Here is a 19,856-nt window from a genome sequence, read left to right as displayed (position 1 = left end):
TCAACAATCTCACTCAAATATGGCAATGATAGAGGCTAAAAGTGTTTTAATGATGAATGGATCAGCATTATCTTATCATCCAGTTACACTGTCAATAGAGCAGCAGATTAAAAGAAATTTTGTTAATGTTTAAGCTGCACTTGTAAAATTAGAGGAAAGAAAGTTAAAGAGTAAAAGCCTGGATCTGGTCTTTCACACTATCAAGTTGCACCCAGCTTCATTATGTATTTTAACTCAAGGAAGCATCCAACTTCATCTTGTATTTTCACTCAGATGATAGATTTTTTTAAAACTGGCTAAAATTTTGTTAAATGAGAACTCAAGTGTTATACATTAATATTCTGAACCTTTTGTAACAGGAAACCTTACTGGAAGAGGACAGTCACTTTTCAAACAGCTTTTTATTTATTTTTAATATGCTAATGTCTGCACTGCGGTGCGGAAAATACTTAGAATGACATTCTGTTCTTAACTCACATTAACCCCCTCTGGTAAAATAATGTTAAGAACCAACCTGCAGGGGAAAGGACATTTCAGGTCATCTTTTCTAACTACACTCCTAGGTTCTCTCACTGCCCCCAACCAACAAGATGCAAGGTCCCTGATTCATCATCACCCTTCCCTTGGAAGGTGTAGATAGGGTCCCACAAACTTCCTTTCCAAGGAAATGGTCCATAAGAACCACCAATATTAATCCAATTCTACTGAAACAATGTAATATTTTGTCATTGCCTTGACGTGAATTCAGAGTATAGAAGAAACAAAGTAAGTACAAGTCTGCAAAAATGATAGCACACTGGCATTACTTTGTTTGCTTGACATTACAAGCGACACTGTGCCAAAAAAGAGGTGTGGGGGGTGGGAAAATGGTGAAACAGGGGATTTAAGAAACAAGCCTACACTACAATAATGACCTGTAAACATAGCACCTTGGACTGCGATCACAGATTTCACAAGAAAAGGAAGTTTAGGTCAAGTCAGCAAGTCCTGGGAAAACTCCCAGGAGAAAGCATAAATGCTACAAGAAGATGCATTCATGATTTCACATTCTTCCCTCTAAGTCAATAACAAAACATTGTTCTTCAGAGTTACTATGGGTATGTCTATACTACCCGCCGGATTGGCGGGCAGCGATCGATCCAGCAGGGGTCGATATCGACCCCCGAGCGGTCTCCTGTCGACTCCTGTACTCGACAGCCGCGAGAGGCATAGGCAATGTCAATGGGGGAGTGGCAGCAGTCGACACACCGCAGTGAGTAGATCTAAGTAAGTCAACTTCAGCTACCTTATTCATGTAGCTGAAGTTGCTTAACTTAGATCGATTCCCCCTCGTGTAGACCAGGCCTAAGTTGCTGACAGTGTCATTTTATCAGATGAGTTATTAAACAAAAGTTATCACCACTTTTGGTTACTAACCATCCCTTGAGATATTGCAAAGGAGATGGGGTGCTAGCCCCAATGGGCTGGGCAAATTCAAATATAATTAAATATACTCTGCACATCAGCATCCTCCCTGCAGTTTCACTCTCTATCCTAACAGTATTGCCATGCACTGTTAAATAGCTATTATGTTCCACCCTAGAAGTAGATACACTTCAGTGGGTGAAATTAGTTCTATATACGAAGATTACTAAATGCTCTGGAAATCAAAGAGTTCTAAAAATACACAAGATAAATTATGCAAAGGCTGAGGGATAATATCCATACTCAGGAGTCAGTCTCTCTTCCCACTTAAAAAAATGCTTAACAGTTAAGAAATTCATGTAAGAAGACACACAAGGATGTCTACATTGCCATAAGAGACCCACAGCATGATTGCAGCTGGCCTGGGTCAGCTAGCTCTGGCTTGCGGGTCTCAGGTTGTGGAACTACAAAACTGCATTGTTAATGTTTGGGCTTGGGCTGGAACCCAGCTCTGATACACTGTGAGGGGGAGGGTCTCATTGCCCAGGCTTCAGCCCCAGCCCAAAAGTCAACACTGCAATTTTTAGACCCACAGCCCAAGACCAAGTCAGCTGACCTGGCCTCTGAGACTTGGTGCTGTAGGTTTTTATTGCAGTGTAGACATACCCCAAAACTCACTGAGGAGAATCCCTTCTGCAGTCTTTTGTTGTAACAAAGTTACTATGTGAGTAACAAACGGAATGTTCAAAAATTCCCTACGACTTAAAAAAGGAAATAGAGTTGAAATCATGGCTTTTAAAACAGTTTAGCCGAAATATGTAGAACCAGGTTTTGTGGTGGCATTCAACAGAATAAATAACTCACCATGTGCCACAGCAGTGACAACAGCTCTCGATGACAAAGCTTGAAAGTCTACTGTACTTCTATAGTCATGCCCAAATAACTGTTCCAAAAATAGCTTAATGAGCAGCCATGGGAATTTGTCCAAATCATAACAAGATCTTGGCAGCTCAAAGCACATGCACCTCGCATCACCCTTTTGGGATAATTTTGGCCATAGAATGTCAAGTCACAAGGATGGCTCTTCCTAGGGAAAATATAACCTCATTTCCAATGGAAGACTTATCATAGCTCTGTTAAAATATAATTTATGTAAGCAGGTTTATTAATTCTTTATATACAATATTCCAAGGGTGTATGAACACCTACCCTGCATTGTTACTGACTGCAGTTATCCCTTTTACTCCAGTCTTCAGTAAGCCTCCTATGAGGTTCTCTGGAATTCCACACAATCCAAAACCTATGTAAAACAAATATAAACAAAGAATGTAACAAACATTCTAGAGGGAACAATTTCATCATAAGAAATAAATCTGTGCAGCAGATGATAAAAACCACATACATTCTGCACAGAAGAGAATAATCTGGTTATAGATGAATAGGCAGTTCAACACTTGGAGAAAATGTTTCTCAGAATAGGGAATAGGACTTTAATCACGCTATTGCCATTACTATGAATGTTGGTTTGGGAGGGTACAATCTCCTTTCCTTTCAGTCCATCCAAAAGTCATCTTCCCTTCCCATTATGTTGGCTATATTTATCTCCATACTGGACTTCTACTGTGGCTTCCCCGCTTCTGCAATATTAAGTTTAAGCTTCTTCTCTTCAGTTTCGCACAATCCATAGTTTGCCTCCAGCTACATCTCTGCCTTCATTTCCTCTGATATACTCTCCCTACTTCAATCCAGTTCAGCTTCAGTCCTGAAGACTCTAATTCAGATCTCTGCTACCAAACTGTAGAACTAGAGTAACTGTGATTAGAGTTCTCTCTTTCTGTATTCTCATCTTTGTGAGAACACAGAGAGCCCCATGCAGCCCCATAGGCCTGGGGCAGCTCCTCTTTTGCCTTAAAACCCCCCACCAGCAACTTGTAAAAACCCAACTACTCCATAAAACATTCCAAATAAGAAGAGCACGTGCTCTTCTGTATTTGCTAGATGGCAACTACCCATCATTGTATTTAGACACTTGTATATTTGTATAGGACCCATGTGTTTTTTATTATAAACTCTGCAAGACAAGAATTATGTTCTTTGTTTGGATCAAAAACGAATACTTCCTCATGTAAATAAAAAAACCTCTGCACTAAGTGTGTATTTCCCTTCAGCCTTACCGTTATGAATTTGTGATAACTATCAAGAGAGCCCATATGATACATTTAAAAATGTGATTACATGATATCTTTAAAAAAAATCCAGCTTTCTGTTTACAAACCATATTGATATTTCACAGTAAAAATTACAAATTTTAACTTCTGAATAGGAGACATACAGGACACTTTTACAATGTAGATATAAAAAGTGTTACCAATTGGCCAATAAAAGGAAACTGTAGCAGAAATATAACCTAAATCAGTCTTTGCAGCATTTTTCCATTAGGGAATTTCAAAGTTTTTGTGGGTGTGTGCATGTGTGTGGGTAAAAGTTTTTCCTAAGCACCTTAGTGACTCAGGCCTGGTCTACATTACCAAGTTAGGTTGACGCAAGATGCCTTGCATCAATCTATTTGTGCATGTGTCTACTTTTAAATGCGTCTCCCACTGATGTAAATGCCCCATTGTGGCAACACAGTAATACCAGCTCCCCAAGCAGCACTGAGCCACAGTCGATGTACTGAGGTTGATGCAGCATGAGCAAAAACACTGGTTACTTCTGTTGACACTAACAGTCCACCAGCAGCTGTCCCACAATGCCTGATACTGACTGCTCTGGTCACAATTTTAACTCCACTGCCCAGGGGTCAGAGACTGGAAGGCCTCCCTCCCCTTTAAAGCCACACAAATTTTTTAAATGTCTTTTCCGGTCTTGCTTGGTGAGCACACCTAGCAGCTCTCCATTGCTGAGTTCAACTGCCCAGTTGCCCATGCTGTCTACACACTCCAGATGGGCTCCTGCTTGGAGAAGACAGAAAATTCTGGCTCTCCTGGGCCTGTGGGAAGAGGCTGTGGAAGCACAGCTATTGACCAGCCATAGAAACATGGACATTACAAGCAGATCACACAGGGGATGTGGGACACGAAGTACAACAGGGATCAGCAGCAGACATGCCAAACCCATGGGGGTGGGGGGAAAGAGAGGAACAAAACACAGAAATTGGGCTTGTTTTTGGCTTAATTGGCTTGTGAGTTGCTTGTTGGCTAGTTTTTGGCTTGTAGGCTTTTTTTTTTTTTTTAAATCGGCTCCCAGCAAGCAGGGGCAAGAGGCAAGCAGAGGTAAGGGGGGGAAGGGGGAGAGTCAGGGGTGCACAGCGGGCCCACCACACTCCCAGACTGCACGCCGGGGGGGATCCAGTCACAGAGTGTTGGAGTTGGCTTGTTTTGGCCTTGTTTTGAAGTGGGATTAGCTTGATTTTTGGCTTATTGTGAAAGTCGGGGTGCTTATTTACCACATGAAAGCTTGCAACTGTGATCAGCAGCAGTGCTGCGTGAAAGCCAAAGAACTGTGGCAGGCATATCAGAAGACCAACAGTCAATCCACTGCTGAGATGCAGACCTGCCTCTTTTGCAAAGAGCTGCATGCCATACTTGGCAGACACCTCACCACCACCCTGCACACCACTGTGGATACTTCCAAGGAGCCCAAGCCACAGGCCTCTGGCATGAACAGCGAGGAGGAGGAAGAGGAAGACGTGGCGTAACTGGACTCCCCGTTTGCAAGCCAGGACCTATTTAAGACTCCACTACAGTTCAGTCAATCCCAGCCGTCAAGCACAGGTGAGCCCATTGCAGGGGAAGGAACCTCGGGTAAACATGTGATGGTATTTCAATGACATACTGGTGGCACCCCCAATTTAACAGGACACTGATACCAATTTTTCATTAATTTACTCATACTAGAAGAGGTAGCAGTACAATAAAGAGGAGTAGAATTGTTTATCTGCTTTTCACTCCCCTGTACAGTTTGGGGTGAGGAGGCACGGAGAACAGTTTGTTTATGAACACAGGGATGTCCTTTGAATCCTCCTGAGAGGTCTCAATGAAAACTTCATGGAGATACTCTGCAGTCCACTCCTGAAGATTTCTAGGGATAGCAGCCTTTTCTTCCTCTGTTTTAGGACACTTTCCCATGCCATTCAGCAATAAACATTGGCAGGCACAGGCTAGCAGCATATTGGCCTGGGCAGCTTTAGGATACCAGCAGCAGCAGTGTTTTCTGTGCCTTTATTACCCTGAGAAGTGAGATACAAGCTAAAAATCACCACCACCTGTGGAAATGGTGCCAGTATTCATTGCCATTGCCCTAATCATAGTTCCATGCAACCAAGAAATTCCCTCCTCATTTCTCTCACCTTGGAGGGCCATGGCTGGTGCTGCGAGTGGCACTGTGCACAATCACTCTGAAGCAGAAGTGCAAATAAGCACGTCCTGCTTAAAACTTTAGGGGGGCAAGAGAAGGAAGTGCCAAATCTTAACTTTCGCTTTCCATTGCAACTATATTGACAAAGGCAGCTCAGTGTTTAATCTGCAGCTTCTGCCTTTGCGGCATTGTGGGGTACCCCCCACATACACACACATGCACATGCACAGAATGCCTGAGCCAGATAAGGAGGGGAGAAAAGACAATTCAGGACAATATGTTCAATGGGATCCTGCAAGCCAGTGCTGCATCAGACCATGAGCAAAGGACCTGGAGGGTGAACAGTGCAGACAGCCTGGAGAAAGAAAGAGCAGATGTGAGTGGCATATACAGATTCTGCAAACTCTTGTGAGCCTACAAGTTCAATATCACAGGCTTGCCTCCCTTTGCAGTCCACAGACAACTCCATTACAGCACTTCCCTATACCAGCCCCTCAATATTTCACACGGCATCAGGGGCTGCATCTCAACCCTTGCCACTCCACCCGGGAACATTATGGACAACTACAGCTTCACATGCAGCAACTGTGGCATTCACAGGTCAGTATGTGTAGGTAAAATAGATATGAATGTTCTTTCCCTTTTTAACTTCTGGTGCATTAATTTATTGAGTTTTAAATGTATTTGATTTTAAATTGCAGAGATTTTTCTTTGCACTGACTTTGTTACTGAATAAAATTTTATTACTTGGGAAATAATTCATCTTTACTCTGAAAACACCTACATACTTGCTACTGTGCGGTGTGACCAACTCATAGGATCAGTGACAGTGTAATAATGAAATATACAGGAAGCACCACAGAATGAACAGGTGCATTGGCAGTGTTATATTCATAGATATGTGCCAAGCACCCACAATTCCTAACAGGCCCCGAAACTGCAGGGCCAGGTAGAGCACAGTCCATCACAATGCATTACTGAGCCTTAACTGTTAGAGTACTCTCAAATCCTCCCTGAGCCAGATAGCTCGGTGCTGAGCTCTTCTAATAGCTCTTGTGTCTGGCTGTTCAAACTCAGCAGACAGTCACTCCACCTCCACCCCGGCAGCAATTCCCCCCCCCCCCCTCCTTTGCTTCACAGATATTACGCAGGACACAACAGGCAGCTTTAACTATTAGGATATCCCCCCCCCCCACACACACACACACACACACACTGAAATCCATTCTTGTGAGTAAACACCAGCATCCCTTGCATCTACCAAAAGTACATTCAACTGTCATTCTGCACCTGCTGAGCCTGTAATTGAATCTTTCCTTGGTACAGTGGAGGTGGCCAGCGAACAGCTTCATAAGTGTGGGGAGCCAGGACAGGCTGGATTCCCCAGGGTCACTATTGGCATTTCATCACCACCAATTGTAATCACCTATCGGGAAAATAAGTCCCTGTTTGCAGCTTTCTGAACAGTGCTGTGTCCATGCAAACATCATGCACCTTCCCTGACCAGTCAACACTGATGTTGGTGAAGCATCCTGCTGATCCACCAATGCTTGCATAACCATAGAAAAGTAGCCCTTTCTGTTGACGGTTATGACAACTGACAGAAGCATGGAGACTGCACAGTTCTGCACTGAGATGGCAGAAAGCAAGGAGGATTATGCGGGTTCATGGGATTTTAAAGAAGGCTTGAAAATTAAGGGACATAGATGCCATTGTGGGATGGAGAGTTGCACGCTGGGAAGTTAACCCTATGCTCCCAGTCATCCCCGTTGCAACTCATTTCTGCCCTACCAGGCATTGCCAAAACTTCATGAAAGACAGTGTGCTGGAGGGTGATGGGCTGCACCCTGGGATACCTACCCACAAGCACTCCCCGTGAATACATGCAGTGCCGATGCCAGGAGCCAAATGTGCACTCAGACAAGCGATGTACTAATTGCAATGGCTTTATGCCAATGTAACTTGCATCAACCAAAATTTTTAATGTAGACATGGCCTTTGGTGCTCGAGTCCCAAGTTACCCATATTCATTAAGCATGATATAACTAGGGGGCCACACTCTATGGTGCTTCTTTAGACCACAAATAAGGGGCTCCTTGCATTCCTCCATTCCATGCACAAGCTCCCTGTGTTCCACCCTCCCATGCCCCTCTATTTCAGAGACTTCCTTCAGTCTCCCCACCCCCCTCCCTAATGACAGAGACTTTGTGTGCACCCTCATTTTTCCATTCCCCACAAACAGGGTCCCCCAATCTCTCCATCTGCCAGCGATTCTGTGTGCCCCCATTCCCAGGTTGTGCTATATCAGGGATCTGTGTACACCATCATTCCCCCTTTATCTCCTTCTTCCATAACAGGGTTCCCCATTCCCCTTTGCTATGAGTTCTGTGTTCCTCCTCACTCCCCCATGCCATGTGTATGCGCCCCCATTCCCACCTTCCACCTCATGTCAAAGGCTCGGTTTGCCTTCCATCTCCCTCCCCCATACCAAGCTCGCCCATTCTCCCGCTCCCCCATGTCAGGGGCAGTCAGCACCCATTCCTCACCCACTGCTAGCATGTCTCATCTTTCTGCCTGGGAGATAAATCAGCATGTTAAGCTCTATTGGGAGAGTGGGCAGAGATGAAATAGGGTATTAAATTGGTGCCATCAGCCAGTTCATTTATATAGAGACACTTGCAGAGGTGCTTGAAGATGTGTGCCAAACAGATGGCAAGAGCTCTGCATTCCCCAGCCCCCAATTTTTCCATCTTCCACTTTTCACCAAAATCCATATTAAATTTTACCAAACTGCAAATTTTTGTCTCACCATTTAAAGGGATACTAGTGACCTGAAAAGGCCATCCACCTGAAAACATTCCACACCTAAGTAACATCTAAGTTTTCTGTTGCTGATGGTTAGTTGGGGAGGGGGAGTTTTCTGTGTCCTCCCCCCCACATTTTTCTGCTAAGACTCAGACAGTTTCTTACTTACTGAAAAGGCCCTTGTAATCATCAATAGGAGAATAGGAAATGCTATATTAAAAAGAAATATTTTCCTCAGTACATGATATTTAAAAGGTGTTCTAACCACTTTTTTAAATTAGTCAATTAAAAAATTCAAGTTGAGAGTGTCCTACTTAGAAGATGAGAGGTTCTCGTTAATTAATACTTACCACCAACAAGTATAGTTGCCCCATCAGGTATGTCTTTTACTGCTTCCACAGCATCAGTATAGAATTTGGTGTTGCGATGACTGCTGGTAGAGAAATAGCAGCCACAAATCTGGAACAACATTAAAGGAAATCAGCATGCATGAACAAAACAGTTTGTATTACAGCTTTATGATGGGAAGTATCCCATGAACTGTGTAGGAGGGAGACTGCATCTACAAAGTTTGGAGTTTGAATAGCACAAAGTCTTTCAGTGTTTGGAGGGAAGGGGGATTGAGTTCCAACACCTTTTTGCGAACCAGTGCCCTTCCTGGACCTCCAAAAGATCAGCTCTGGTTGCTCTGCTTCTCCTGGCGTTCATGACATATATATTATGCTACTATGTTTATATGCAATATTGATTCCACTTAGGTGTCTCTTTAGACAAAAAAATAGTCTCATAAAATAATCTTGTCTACAGAAAGAACAGGAGTACTTGTGGCACCTTAGAGACTAACAAATTTATTAGAGCATAAGCTTTCGTGGACTACAGCCCACTTCTTCGGATGCATATAGAATGGAACATATATTGAGGAGATATATATACACACATACAGAGAGCATAAACAGGTGGGAGTTGTCTTACCAACTCTCAGAGGCCAATTAATTAAGAGAAAAAAAACTTTTGAAGTGATAATCAAGATAGCCCAGTACAGACAGTTTGATAAGAAGTGTGAGAATACTTACAAGGGGAGATAGATTCAATGTTTGTAATGTAACTTGTCTACAGAGGTCAGTGTATTTTATAAATATGTCCAGAGTTAAATATCAGTATTTGTTCATTTCTTCCAATAACAGATTGTAAATGCAACTCACTTAACCCAATGTACTGATTTTAAAATGTCTGGCACTAAAATTAATTATGGGGTTGCAGCTCTAAATAGTACAGCGGGAATATGCTTCTCACTTCACCGATATTATTTGGTGGGTGTGTACACACACACACACACTTATATAAAAGGAGATATATAAATATGTGAATATAAAGCCTTAGCTTAGGAAGCCTTGTCAAGGTGAAATTAACTATGTTTTCAGTTGTTAATTGCCATTTGTGATTTGTTACACAGAATCATCATCTGTTGTTTGCACTGTACACAACCATGTGGGGTAAGATTATAGGTCAACCACCCCCACCTGTGAAAATGTTGAAGCAATACAATTAATAGCATATTTTAAATTGAATGAATCTTACAAATTCATCAATATTCCAAACGTTGAAAAAAAAAAGATTTCAAAGTATGAACTACAGGCCACATCCTGCAAGGTCACTACATGCAAAGCTCCAAATCCGAGTTTCAAGCTTGCAGGAGATGGAATTCTAGATCTAGAATTCTAGCCCCAGAAACTTTATTGCCCTTTTACTTTTCTAACTGACCCCAAGACCAGACCCCAGCCTTCATGTCCTGTTGTGTGAGGCACACCATTTATGAGTAATTTAAAAGCCACCAAAGGGCACGGTGAAAGTAGTTCATTTTCCCGTTAATACATTTTAGCTAGCAATATAAAGAGACTGGTGTTTTCATCTATACTGCTTAGTAAGAAGCCTCTGACAGCAGAACAGGCCATTCTGGGGCTGAGGAAATCTCCAAGAATGTGTTCACAGGTGTATTAAAAGTCACTTCTTGTCTTATCCAAAGACAACAGCGCAAGTCCTGAACAACTAGCTCATTATCAGCAAATCATAACACCCTGATGACTCCGTGGTTTTTCCGTTCTTTTCTGGTCCAGTACAAAGACCCAGCTGGAGGGAGGCCTCTGCATCTTCCAAAGCGGATCTTATAAATCGTTGTCATTGTGCACATTACACACCAAAGCAGGCACCCAATTAACGCACGAACGGCTCTGATAAAGAAACGGGAAGGCCTGAATTCTGGCTATGAAGAATAAAGAGGGCAGGATCCTAAAGTCAGTTATTTCCCTCCCCAAGGTCAACCCCACACGCCGCCGTCGGGATGTGCTGAAGGACTCTCCAGATCCCCTTTCCACGCCGGGCGGAGACGAAACGTGCCATTTTGTAGCCGAATCTGACAGCAGCGACAGTGTAGCCAGGGGCAGGGAGGCGGCGGCGCGGGGCCCGCGGGTATGCAGCGAGGCGCAAAGCGGGGAAACAGGCCATCGATTAAGGCAATTCACAAGGTCGCTGCAGGGCTCGTCAACGGGACGCGCTGTGGGAAGCCAGCACAACCGGGACTCGCTCCGAACCGGGGGAAACTCTCTCTGCGCCCCCCCGCTTACCTTGGCTTGGGCTGCCAGCAGCGCCGGGGCGCTCCCCCTGCGGGCCCCCCGAGCGGCGGGAGGGGAGATGCCGGGGCTCAGCCTGCAGAGGAGTTTATACGCCGCCATCTTCGGGCTTCGCAGCGCGCGGGGCGGGAGAGTCCGGACGCCGGGGGAGCGGCAGGGAGCTGCCCTCGGCCGAGCAGAGTACGCGGGGGTGGAGGCAGCACTGCCCAGCCAGTGCAGGACGGGAACGCGAGGCGGCTGCAGCGGGCGTTGTAATCACATGGGAGCGGGTGGGGCAGGGGCTCGGCGCTGGCTGCCCTTGACGTCTTGCTTGTAACCCTTGCGGTGGAGGCGCGAGCAGCTGGGGGTGGGGGGGGATCGGGGGCGCCCTGAGCGGTGTGTGCTGGGGGGAAGGGGCTCAGCCCAGCACCCACCAGCCTGGGCAGGGCCGGTAGGGCGCGGGGCACCCAGCCTCCCTTCCCGGGCTCTGAAACGCGCTGCAGGAGCAAACCCGCAGCCCGGCACTGAAGTCGGGAGCAGCGCGGGGTTAAAGCCGTCCCATGGGCGATGTAATTACATGATGACAGCTGAAGCCAAAGGGGCATAGAACTGGCCCCCCTCCCGCCCAGCAGCTCCCCTGATCCTGCTCTCCTATGAAATCTTACTTTACTGAGGGGCAGCCTAGGGCCCCTAGCCCACAAGGGATTATCTGACCTTCAGAACTAGGTCTAATCAGTGGCCAGTTTCCTTTCCTGGCCCTACAGAGCCGGCTGTTGTGTCCCAAACACTCAGCATTGGCAAGGAGAGGGTGACTGGGTGACCTGACAGAATTCCAAACGATAGAAAAGCTCTAAGGAGAAAGGCCCCAATTCTGCAAACAGTTCTCTAATAACTTTATTCCTGCAGGAAGTCCCCCTAAATTCACTGGAATTACTCATGTGCATAAATGATGGCTAGATCTGGCCCTAAGAGACCTACTGGTAATATTTCGGAGTAAGCTGATGATTTCTAGCAATGTACAAGTGTCCATGTTGCTGAGGTATTGGGGGGAAAAAAGACAATGCCTTTCTTTTCCTAAAAGTACTGTTAATAACTACAGATTCTCTAAAAATAATCTATGGTGGCCTGGGAGCTACTTTGACATTTGAAATAGGATGCCAGGAGTTGCCACTGGAAGTGAATTACCTGATTGTGTGAGCTATTTCTGCTTCAGCCTCACTTCTGAATATGTTCAGATTGCACATTGTGCAGTTCCTCATCCTTGCTATTGCCTCTGCAATGGATGAACTCTGCACAGGTTCATTTTTAGCATCCAATATTCTCAGATTCTATGACCATCCATGACAATCTGACAAACAACCGGCCTTACTCATGCTGCACCCAGCACTGATATCAAACACTTATCTTAATGTTAGGTAGATAGTGCTTATTAATATTTTAGCTTTTAGCTCTTTAAAAAAAATTAAGAAAACAAATGGGGAGAGAGAACATCTTCAGGAAGAGAATCACAAAATGAAACACTGAAAGCAAACCACACAATGGTGAACATGAAACAAAAGCCATGTTTTCTACAGTGAATGTTAAAATAACTACTATTGCAATATTTATTTCTGTTACAATTGCTGCCCACATTCTAGAGAAGGGATGCAGCTTTGAATTATCCCTCAAGAGAGACATCTGTTCTCATACATTTCTCATCTGAAACTTTGAACAATGTGTCACATTTGCTATGTTTAAATTTATACTTGTTTCCCTTTTCTTCTGGACTGCTATTTATGTATATAATATTTCTATTATGTATACGTGCTTGCATACAACTGTAATTTTAAAAAATCTAAAATATTGTAATATAAAATGTTAGGATTTTAAATGGTTAAATTTCAGCTCTCTCAGCTTAGCCACTACCCATGTACCACATGATCACTACCAGGCTTTTAGATACTTCAGCTGGGAAGAACATCACTAGCACAGATGATAGCTTGTTTAAATGATCACATGATACAATGCTTTTGCTGTTGGCATTTCTGTTGCTGAAAGAAGAAGAAAAATACAAAGCATCCCTCCACCATTATATGTTTTCTACAAATAACATGAGGGAGGTTAGTGCTCATGAAAGTAGAAAATCCCCTTACAGATTTGTCATTACACCACAGTTCTGAGCAGTGTCACCCCCTTTGTTCCAGTTCCAAACCACTGTCAACCAAAGACTGCTCAGCATGCTTTATTGAACTATATGTAGATGTAGAAGAGAATAATTTTGACCTACTGCATCAATTTTTAAAGGAGTATAAAGTGAATGTTATTTATTATTTGTATTACTGGAGCACCTCGTGGCCCCAGTCATGGACCAAGACACCACTGTGTGAGGTGCTGTACAAACACAGAACAAAAAGACGGTCTTCACCCCAGCAGGCTTACTGTACCCATGAAGTCATGTGTGTGCAAACTGGATGATTGTAAGTGCAAACAGGCACAGAGGGATACATTTGTCAAATGTTCAGACTTATAGGAGGGTCTTGGGAGTGCAAAAGGTATTGTGCTCTCCTTTGAAAAGTTAGCTCTAAGCCCAGCATCTCATCTTTTAAGGTTAAGAAGTTTACTACATAAATGACAGCATGGCAAATATGCAGTATTATTTAGTAGCTGAAGCACAGGACTAAAAATTAGGCAACTTACCTACCCTTTACAACATGTTCATCATTCCTTTATCTCACATTTTGTCCATCTTACCTATTTAAATCATAAGCTCCTCAGGGCAGGAATCATCTTTTATTATGTGTATATGTGCAGTGCCCAGCACAATGGTAGTGCAAATTATTATCAACCACCATTTTTATCTATATAAGGGGGTTCGAGCGGATGATGGAGCAAAGACATGAGGAGACTGAAGGGAAAAGCTCAGACTTGCAGGTGGAAGCAGGACCAAAGAATTCTGAGGGGAGACTGCTGGGTGAGGAAAGTGGACAGTGGAAGCATGTGACTAAGAGAACCAGGCAGAGGAAAAGATGGGCCAGTGAAGGAGAAATAGAACTCAGGAACAGGTTTGCAGAGTTGGAAGATGAAGAAGGGGCACAATAGGTGGTCACTGAAGGTGGGAGGGCAAGGAAGAAGAGAAGAGCAGCTAGTCCTATAGGAAGAGGCGAAGAGTCAATGGAGACAACACCAAATATGAGCCCCAGGAGGATACGGGATGGGTTGTGGAGGATTGCAAGGGACAATAGAAATCGAGAGGACTTGAAGCCAGAGGGAACGGGATAGACCGGAGAGTCGCACTGTCACCAGGAAAAGGCAGGTCTACATGATTGGGGACTTCTTACTGAGAAGAATAGACAGGCCTGTAACTAGAGCTGATCCGGAGAACAGAAGGGTGTGCTGTCTGCCAGGTGCTAAGATACGGGATGTGGGCCTGAAGCTGAAAAGGATCCTAATGGGAGCAGGAAAGAATCCGCTGATTGTCCTTCATGTGGGAACGAATGATACAGCTAGATTCTCGCTGGAACGTATCAAGGGAGACTATGCCAGACTGGGGAAGACGCTTAAGGAAATCAAGGCTCAGGTGATCTTCAGTGGGATTCTGCCTGTTCCTAGGGAAGGGCGACAAAGGTGTGACAAGATTATGGTGGTCAACAGATGGCTGAGACAATGGTGCTATAAGGAGGGCTTTGGGATGTATGGCCACTGGGAAGCATTCATGGACAGAGGACTGTTCTCTCGGGATGGACTTCACCTGAGTAAGGAGGGAAATAGACCTCTAGGATAGAGGCTGGCACAACTGATTAAGAGAGCTTTAAACTAGGAATTTGGGGGAGATGGTTGGGAGATGTCCAAGTAATCTCCATGCCGGAATTTAACATTGAGAGGGAAGAAAACAAAGCAAGAAAGGATACAGTCGGGTGTAGGAGAATGGACATAAGGAAGAAGGGTAGTGTGGATCCCAATCTAATAGGTGATACTGGTGGTAGAATGTCTGTGCCTAATTGGGTAAATGTCAGTGAAGCCAAACGGCAAAAATTAAGATGTTTGTACACTAATGCGAGGAGCCTAGGAAACAAAATGGAGGAACTAGAGCTACTGGTGCAGGAAGTGAAACCGGATATTATAGGGATAACAGAAACATGGTGGAATAGCAGTCATGACTGGAGTACAGGTATTGAAGGCTATGTGCTGTTTAGGAAAGACAGAAATAAAGGCAAAGGTGGTGGAGTAGCATTGTATATCAATGATGAAGTAGACTGTAAAGAAATAAGAAATAATGGAATGGATAAGACAGAGTCTGTCTGGGCAAAAATCACATTGGGAAAGAAAGCTACTAGAGCCTCCCCTGAGATAGTGCTTGGGGTGTGCTACAGACCACCGGGATCTAATTTGGACATGGATAGAGACCTCTTTAATGTTTTTTAATGAAGTAAACACTAATGGGAATTGTGTGACCATGGGAGACTTTAACTTCCCAGATATAGACTGGAGAACAAGTGCTAGTAATAATAATAGGGCTCAGATTTTTCTGGATGCGATAGCTGATGGATTCCTTCACCAAGTAGTTGAAGAACCAACAAGAGGGGATGTCATTTTAGATTTAGTTTTGGTGAGCAGTGAGAACCTCATAGAAGACATGGTTGTGGGGGACAACATTGGTTCGAGTGATCATGAGTTAATTCAGTTCAAACTAGATGGAAGGATAAACAAAAATAGATCTGGGACTAGGGTTTTTGATTTCAAAAGAGCTAACTTTAAAGAATTAAGGAAGTTAGTTAGGGAAGTGGATTGGACTGAAGAACTTGTGGATCTAAAGGCAGAGGAGGCCTGGAATTACTTCAAGTCAAAGTTGCAGAAACTATCAGAAGCCTGCATCCAAGAAAGGGGGAAAAAAATCATAGGCAGGAATTGTAGACCAAGCTGGATGAGCACGCATTTCAGAGAGGTGATTAAGAAAAAGCAGAAAGCCTACAAGGAATGGAAGATGGGAGGGATTAGCAAGGAAAGCTACCTTATTGAGGTCAGAACATGTAGGGATAAAGTGAGAAAGGCCAAAAGCCATGTAGAGTTGGACCTTGCAAAGGGAATTAAAACCAGTAGTAAAAGGTTCTATAGCCATATAAATAAGAAAACAAAGAAAGAAGTGGGACCGCTAAACAGTGAGGATGGAGTGGAGGTTAAGGATAATCTAGGTATGGCCCAATATCTAAACAAATACTTTGCCTCAGTCTTTAATGAGGCTAATGAGGAGCTTAGGGATAATGGTAGGATGACAAATGGGAATGAGGATATGGAGGTAGATATTACCACATCCGAGGTAGAAGCCAAACTCAAACAGCTTAATGGGACGAAATTGGAGGGCCCAGATAATCTTCATCCAAGAATATTAAAGGAACTGGCACATGAAATTGCAAGCCAATTAGCAAGAATTTTTAATGAATCAGTAAACTCAGGGGCTGTACCGTACGACTGGAGAATTGCTAACATAGTTCCTATTTTTAAGAAAGGGAAAAAAAGTGATCCGAGTAACTATAGGCCTGTTAGTTTAACATCTGTAGTATGCAAGGTCCTGGAAAAAATTTTGAAGGAGAAAGTAGTTAAGGACATTGAGGTCAATGGTAACTGGGATAAAATACAACATGGTTTTACAAATCCAACAGATCGTGCCAAACCAACCTGATCTCCTTTTTTAGAAAGTAACATATTTTTTAGACAAAGGAAATGCAGTGGATCTAATTTACCTCGATTTCAGTAAGGCATTTGATACAGTTCCACATGCGGAATTATTAGTTAAATTGGAAAAGATGGGGATCAATATGAAAATTGAAAGGTGGATAAGGAACTGGTTAAAGGGGAGACTACAACGGGTCATACTAAAAGGTGAACTGTCAGGCTGGAAGGAGATTACTAGTGGAGTTCCTCAGGGATCGGTTTTGGGACCAATCTTATTTAATCTTTTTATTACTGACCTTGGCACAAAAAGTGGGAATGTGCTAATAAAGTTTGCAGATGACATGAAGCTGGGAGGTATTGCTAACACAGAGAAGGATCAGGATATCATACAGGAAGATCTGGATGACCTTGTAAACTGGAGTAATAGTAATAGGATGAAATTTAATAGTGAAAAGTGCAAGGTCATGCATTTGGGGATTAATAACAAGAATTTTGGTTATAAATTGGGGACACATCAGTTGGAAGTAACAGAGGAGGAGAAGGACCTTGGAGTATTGGTTGATCACAGGATGACTATGAGCCGCCAATGTGATATGGCCATGAAAAAAGCTAATGCGGTCTTGGATGCATCAGGCGAGGTATTTCCAGTAGAGATAAGGAGGTGTTAGTACCATTATACAATGCACTGTCGAGACCTCATCTGGAATATTGTGTGCAGTTCTGGTCTCCCATGCTTAAGAAGGATGAATTCAAACTGGAACAGGTACAGAGAAGGGCTACTAGGATGACTCAAGGAATGAAAAACCTGTCTTATGAAAGGAGACTCAAAGAGCTTGGCTTGTTCAGCCTAACCAAAAGAAGGCTGAGGGGAGATATGATTGCTCTCTATAAATATATCAGAGGAATAAATATCAGGGAGGGAGAGGAATTATTTAAGCTCAGTACCAATGTGGACACAAGAATAAATGGATATAAACTGGCCATCAGGAAGTTTAGACTTGAAATTAGACGAAGGTTTTTAACCATCAGAGGAGTGAAGTTCTGAAACAGCCTTCCAAGGGGAGTAGTAGGGGCAAAAGACATATCTGGCTTCAAGACTAAGCTTGATAAGTTTATGGAGGGGATGGTATGATGGGATAGCCTAATTTTGGCAATTAATTGATCTTTGATTATTTGCAGGTAATTAGGCCCAATGGTCTGTGATTGGATGTTAGATGGGGTGGGATCTGAGTTGCTACAGAGAATTCTTTCCTGGATGCTGGCTGGTGAGTCTTGCCCACATGCTCAGGGTTTAACTGATCGCCATATTTGGGGTCGGGAAGGAATTTTCCTCCAGGGAAGATTGGCAGAGGCCCTGGAGGTTTTTCGCCTTCCTCTGCAGCATGGGGCACAGGTCACTTGCTGGAGGATTCTCTGCACCTTGAGGTCTTTAAACCACGATTTGAGGACTTCAATAACTCAGACATAGGTTAGGGGTTTTGTTACAGGACTGGGTGGGTGAGATTCTGTGGCCTGCGTTGTGCAGGAGGTCAGACTAGATGATCATAATGGTCCCTTCTGACCTTAAGTCTATGAGTCTGTAGTACCTAGCACAATTGGTCATCAGCTCAGTCAGGACCTGTAGGTATTATTGTAACATAAATAAAACTGTGTAGGGCACGTCTTTCTCCATCTGTTTGTACTGGCTGTTACAGAAGTGACACTTAAAATCTACATGTACATTTCATCAATGTGTCTGATTTTCAGAAGGTCTGAGCACCCACAATTGAAACTATGGTTAATCGGAGTTGTGGGTCTGTGAAAATCAGGCCCAGGGCCTCTAAAACAGGGGTGGGCAAACTTTTTGGCTTGAGGGCCACATCTGGGCGAGGAGATTGCACGCAGGGCCATGTAGGGCTGGGGCAGGGAGTTGGGGGGCAGGGTGTGGGAGGGGGTGTGGTGTGTGTCATCAGACGCTACCAGTGTGGTGCTCTGCTCTGTTCAATGTTGATATCAGTCAGCTGCGTGCGTGTGTACCCTCTGTGTGCTGCCCCAGCTCTGTGCAGATAGCTGACACAGCAGACCCCGAGAGAACCCCCAATGACCACAGACTCTAGTAAGGTACGAAGGCACCCAGGCCAGGTTTATTGTCAAAGAGAAACAGTTTCCAGCTCCCCGAATCAGAGATCCAAGGTGCTGCTAAGGTGCTGCCAGCTAGTACTTATGTGCTCCCTGACAATGGACCAGCTCAGTCAGTGGCAGGACTTTCCACTGCCTCCTAGGCCAGACAAAGACATCGCCCCAGGGATCTATTCTTATACACAGGTACAAACAAGTTACACCTCACTCCTGACGTATTGAGGTGCAACCCCTCTACGTAGCAAGGTACCGCCTCTCACCTTGTACATGTTGGTTTGAACAAAACAACTCTATCCATCATATTACCCTTTTGACCCTGTCTTTAGGATGGGTCAAGTTGTTCCTTGTTATCTGTGTGGAATGTTCCAGTATCAGAATGTCCTGGTACCGTGTTTATATCTGTAGTGTCCAATACACTATAGGTATATGTTTATGCAAGATCAGCCTTAGCCTTGCCAACTTCTGTGAGCAGGGCCTGCCTCTGGCTCACAGCTTAACTTTGCTTTATGTTAGCAAAGTCTCGACCATTACTTTAGTTCAGGCCTTAGGCCTCATACCAGGCCTCTGACACAAGGGTTTATGTTTCAGGCCCTCCCCTTACTACGTCCCCCCACTTTTTGTCTTTTTAGGGGGAGGATGTTTACCCATTGTCCTGGAAAAGCATAATGCATGGACTAAAGATAACCCAGTGGGCTAAACACTGTTATGTGGTTACCTTATTTGACCATCCATACACTCATGCCCCATCTGTCGGTTTAGTCTGCACATTCCCTCGTACGACTGGCAGACAGATTTTATTATCCAATTCTGTTAGGCCCCTTATGGTGGGCCTGGGAATGTCAGGCCCGGGACCTTAAGTAGAAGTTTGCGGTCTATAAATGGTATGAGATGGCCTGTCTGCTATTTCACTGAGGGCGT

The 19,856-nt window shown here is 44.1% G+C and overlaps 1 protein-coding gene across 1 annotated transcript in view; it reads right to left on the bottom strand.

Annotated features, from left to right (window-relative positions):
- OXCT1 (3-oxoacid CoA-transferase 1) overlaps positions 1 to 11,700 on the bottom strand; it is a 128,537-nt gene extending 116,837 nt beyond the window's left edge. The window contains exons 1-3 of the mRNA XM_054031401.1: positions 11,187 to 11,700; positions 8,916 to 9,024; positions 2,614 to 2,704 (exon numbers count right to left, since the gene is read on the bottom strand). Of these exons, the coding sequence (XP_053887376.1) occupies positions 2,614 to 2,704; positions 8,916 to 9,024; positions 11,187 to 11,294 (308 nt within the window). The 5' untranslated portion in view covers positions 11,295 to 11,700. The remainder of the gene's footprint in view (positions 1 to 2,613; positions 2,705 to 8,915; positions 9,025 to 11,186) is intronic.
- Between the last annotated feature and the right edge of the window lie 8,156 nt (positions 11,701 to 19,856).

Source organism: Malaclemys terrapin, chromosome 6 (assembly GCF_027887155.1).
Source record: "Malaclemys terrapin pileata isolate rMalTer1 chromosome 6, rMalTer1.hap1, whole genome shotgun sequence".
Lineage (NCBI taxonomy): Eukaryota > Metazoa > Chordata > Testudines > Emydidae > Malaclemys > Malaclemys terrapin.
The sequence above is the reverse complement of the archived record's forward strand: the minus strand, read 5'-3'. Positions and strand labels throughout refer to the sequence as shown.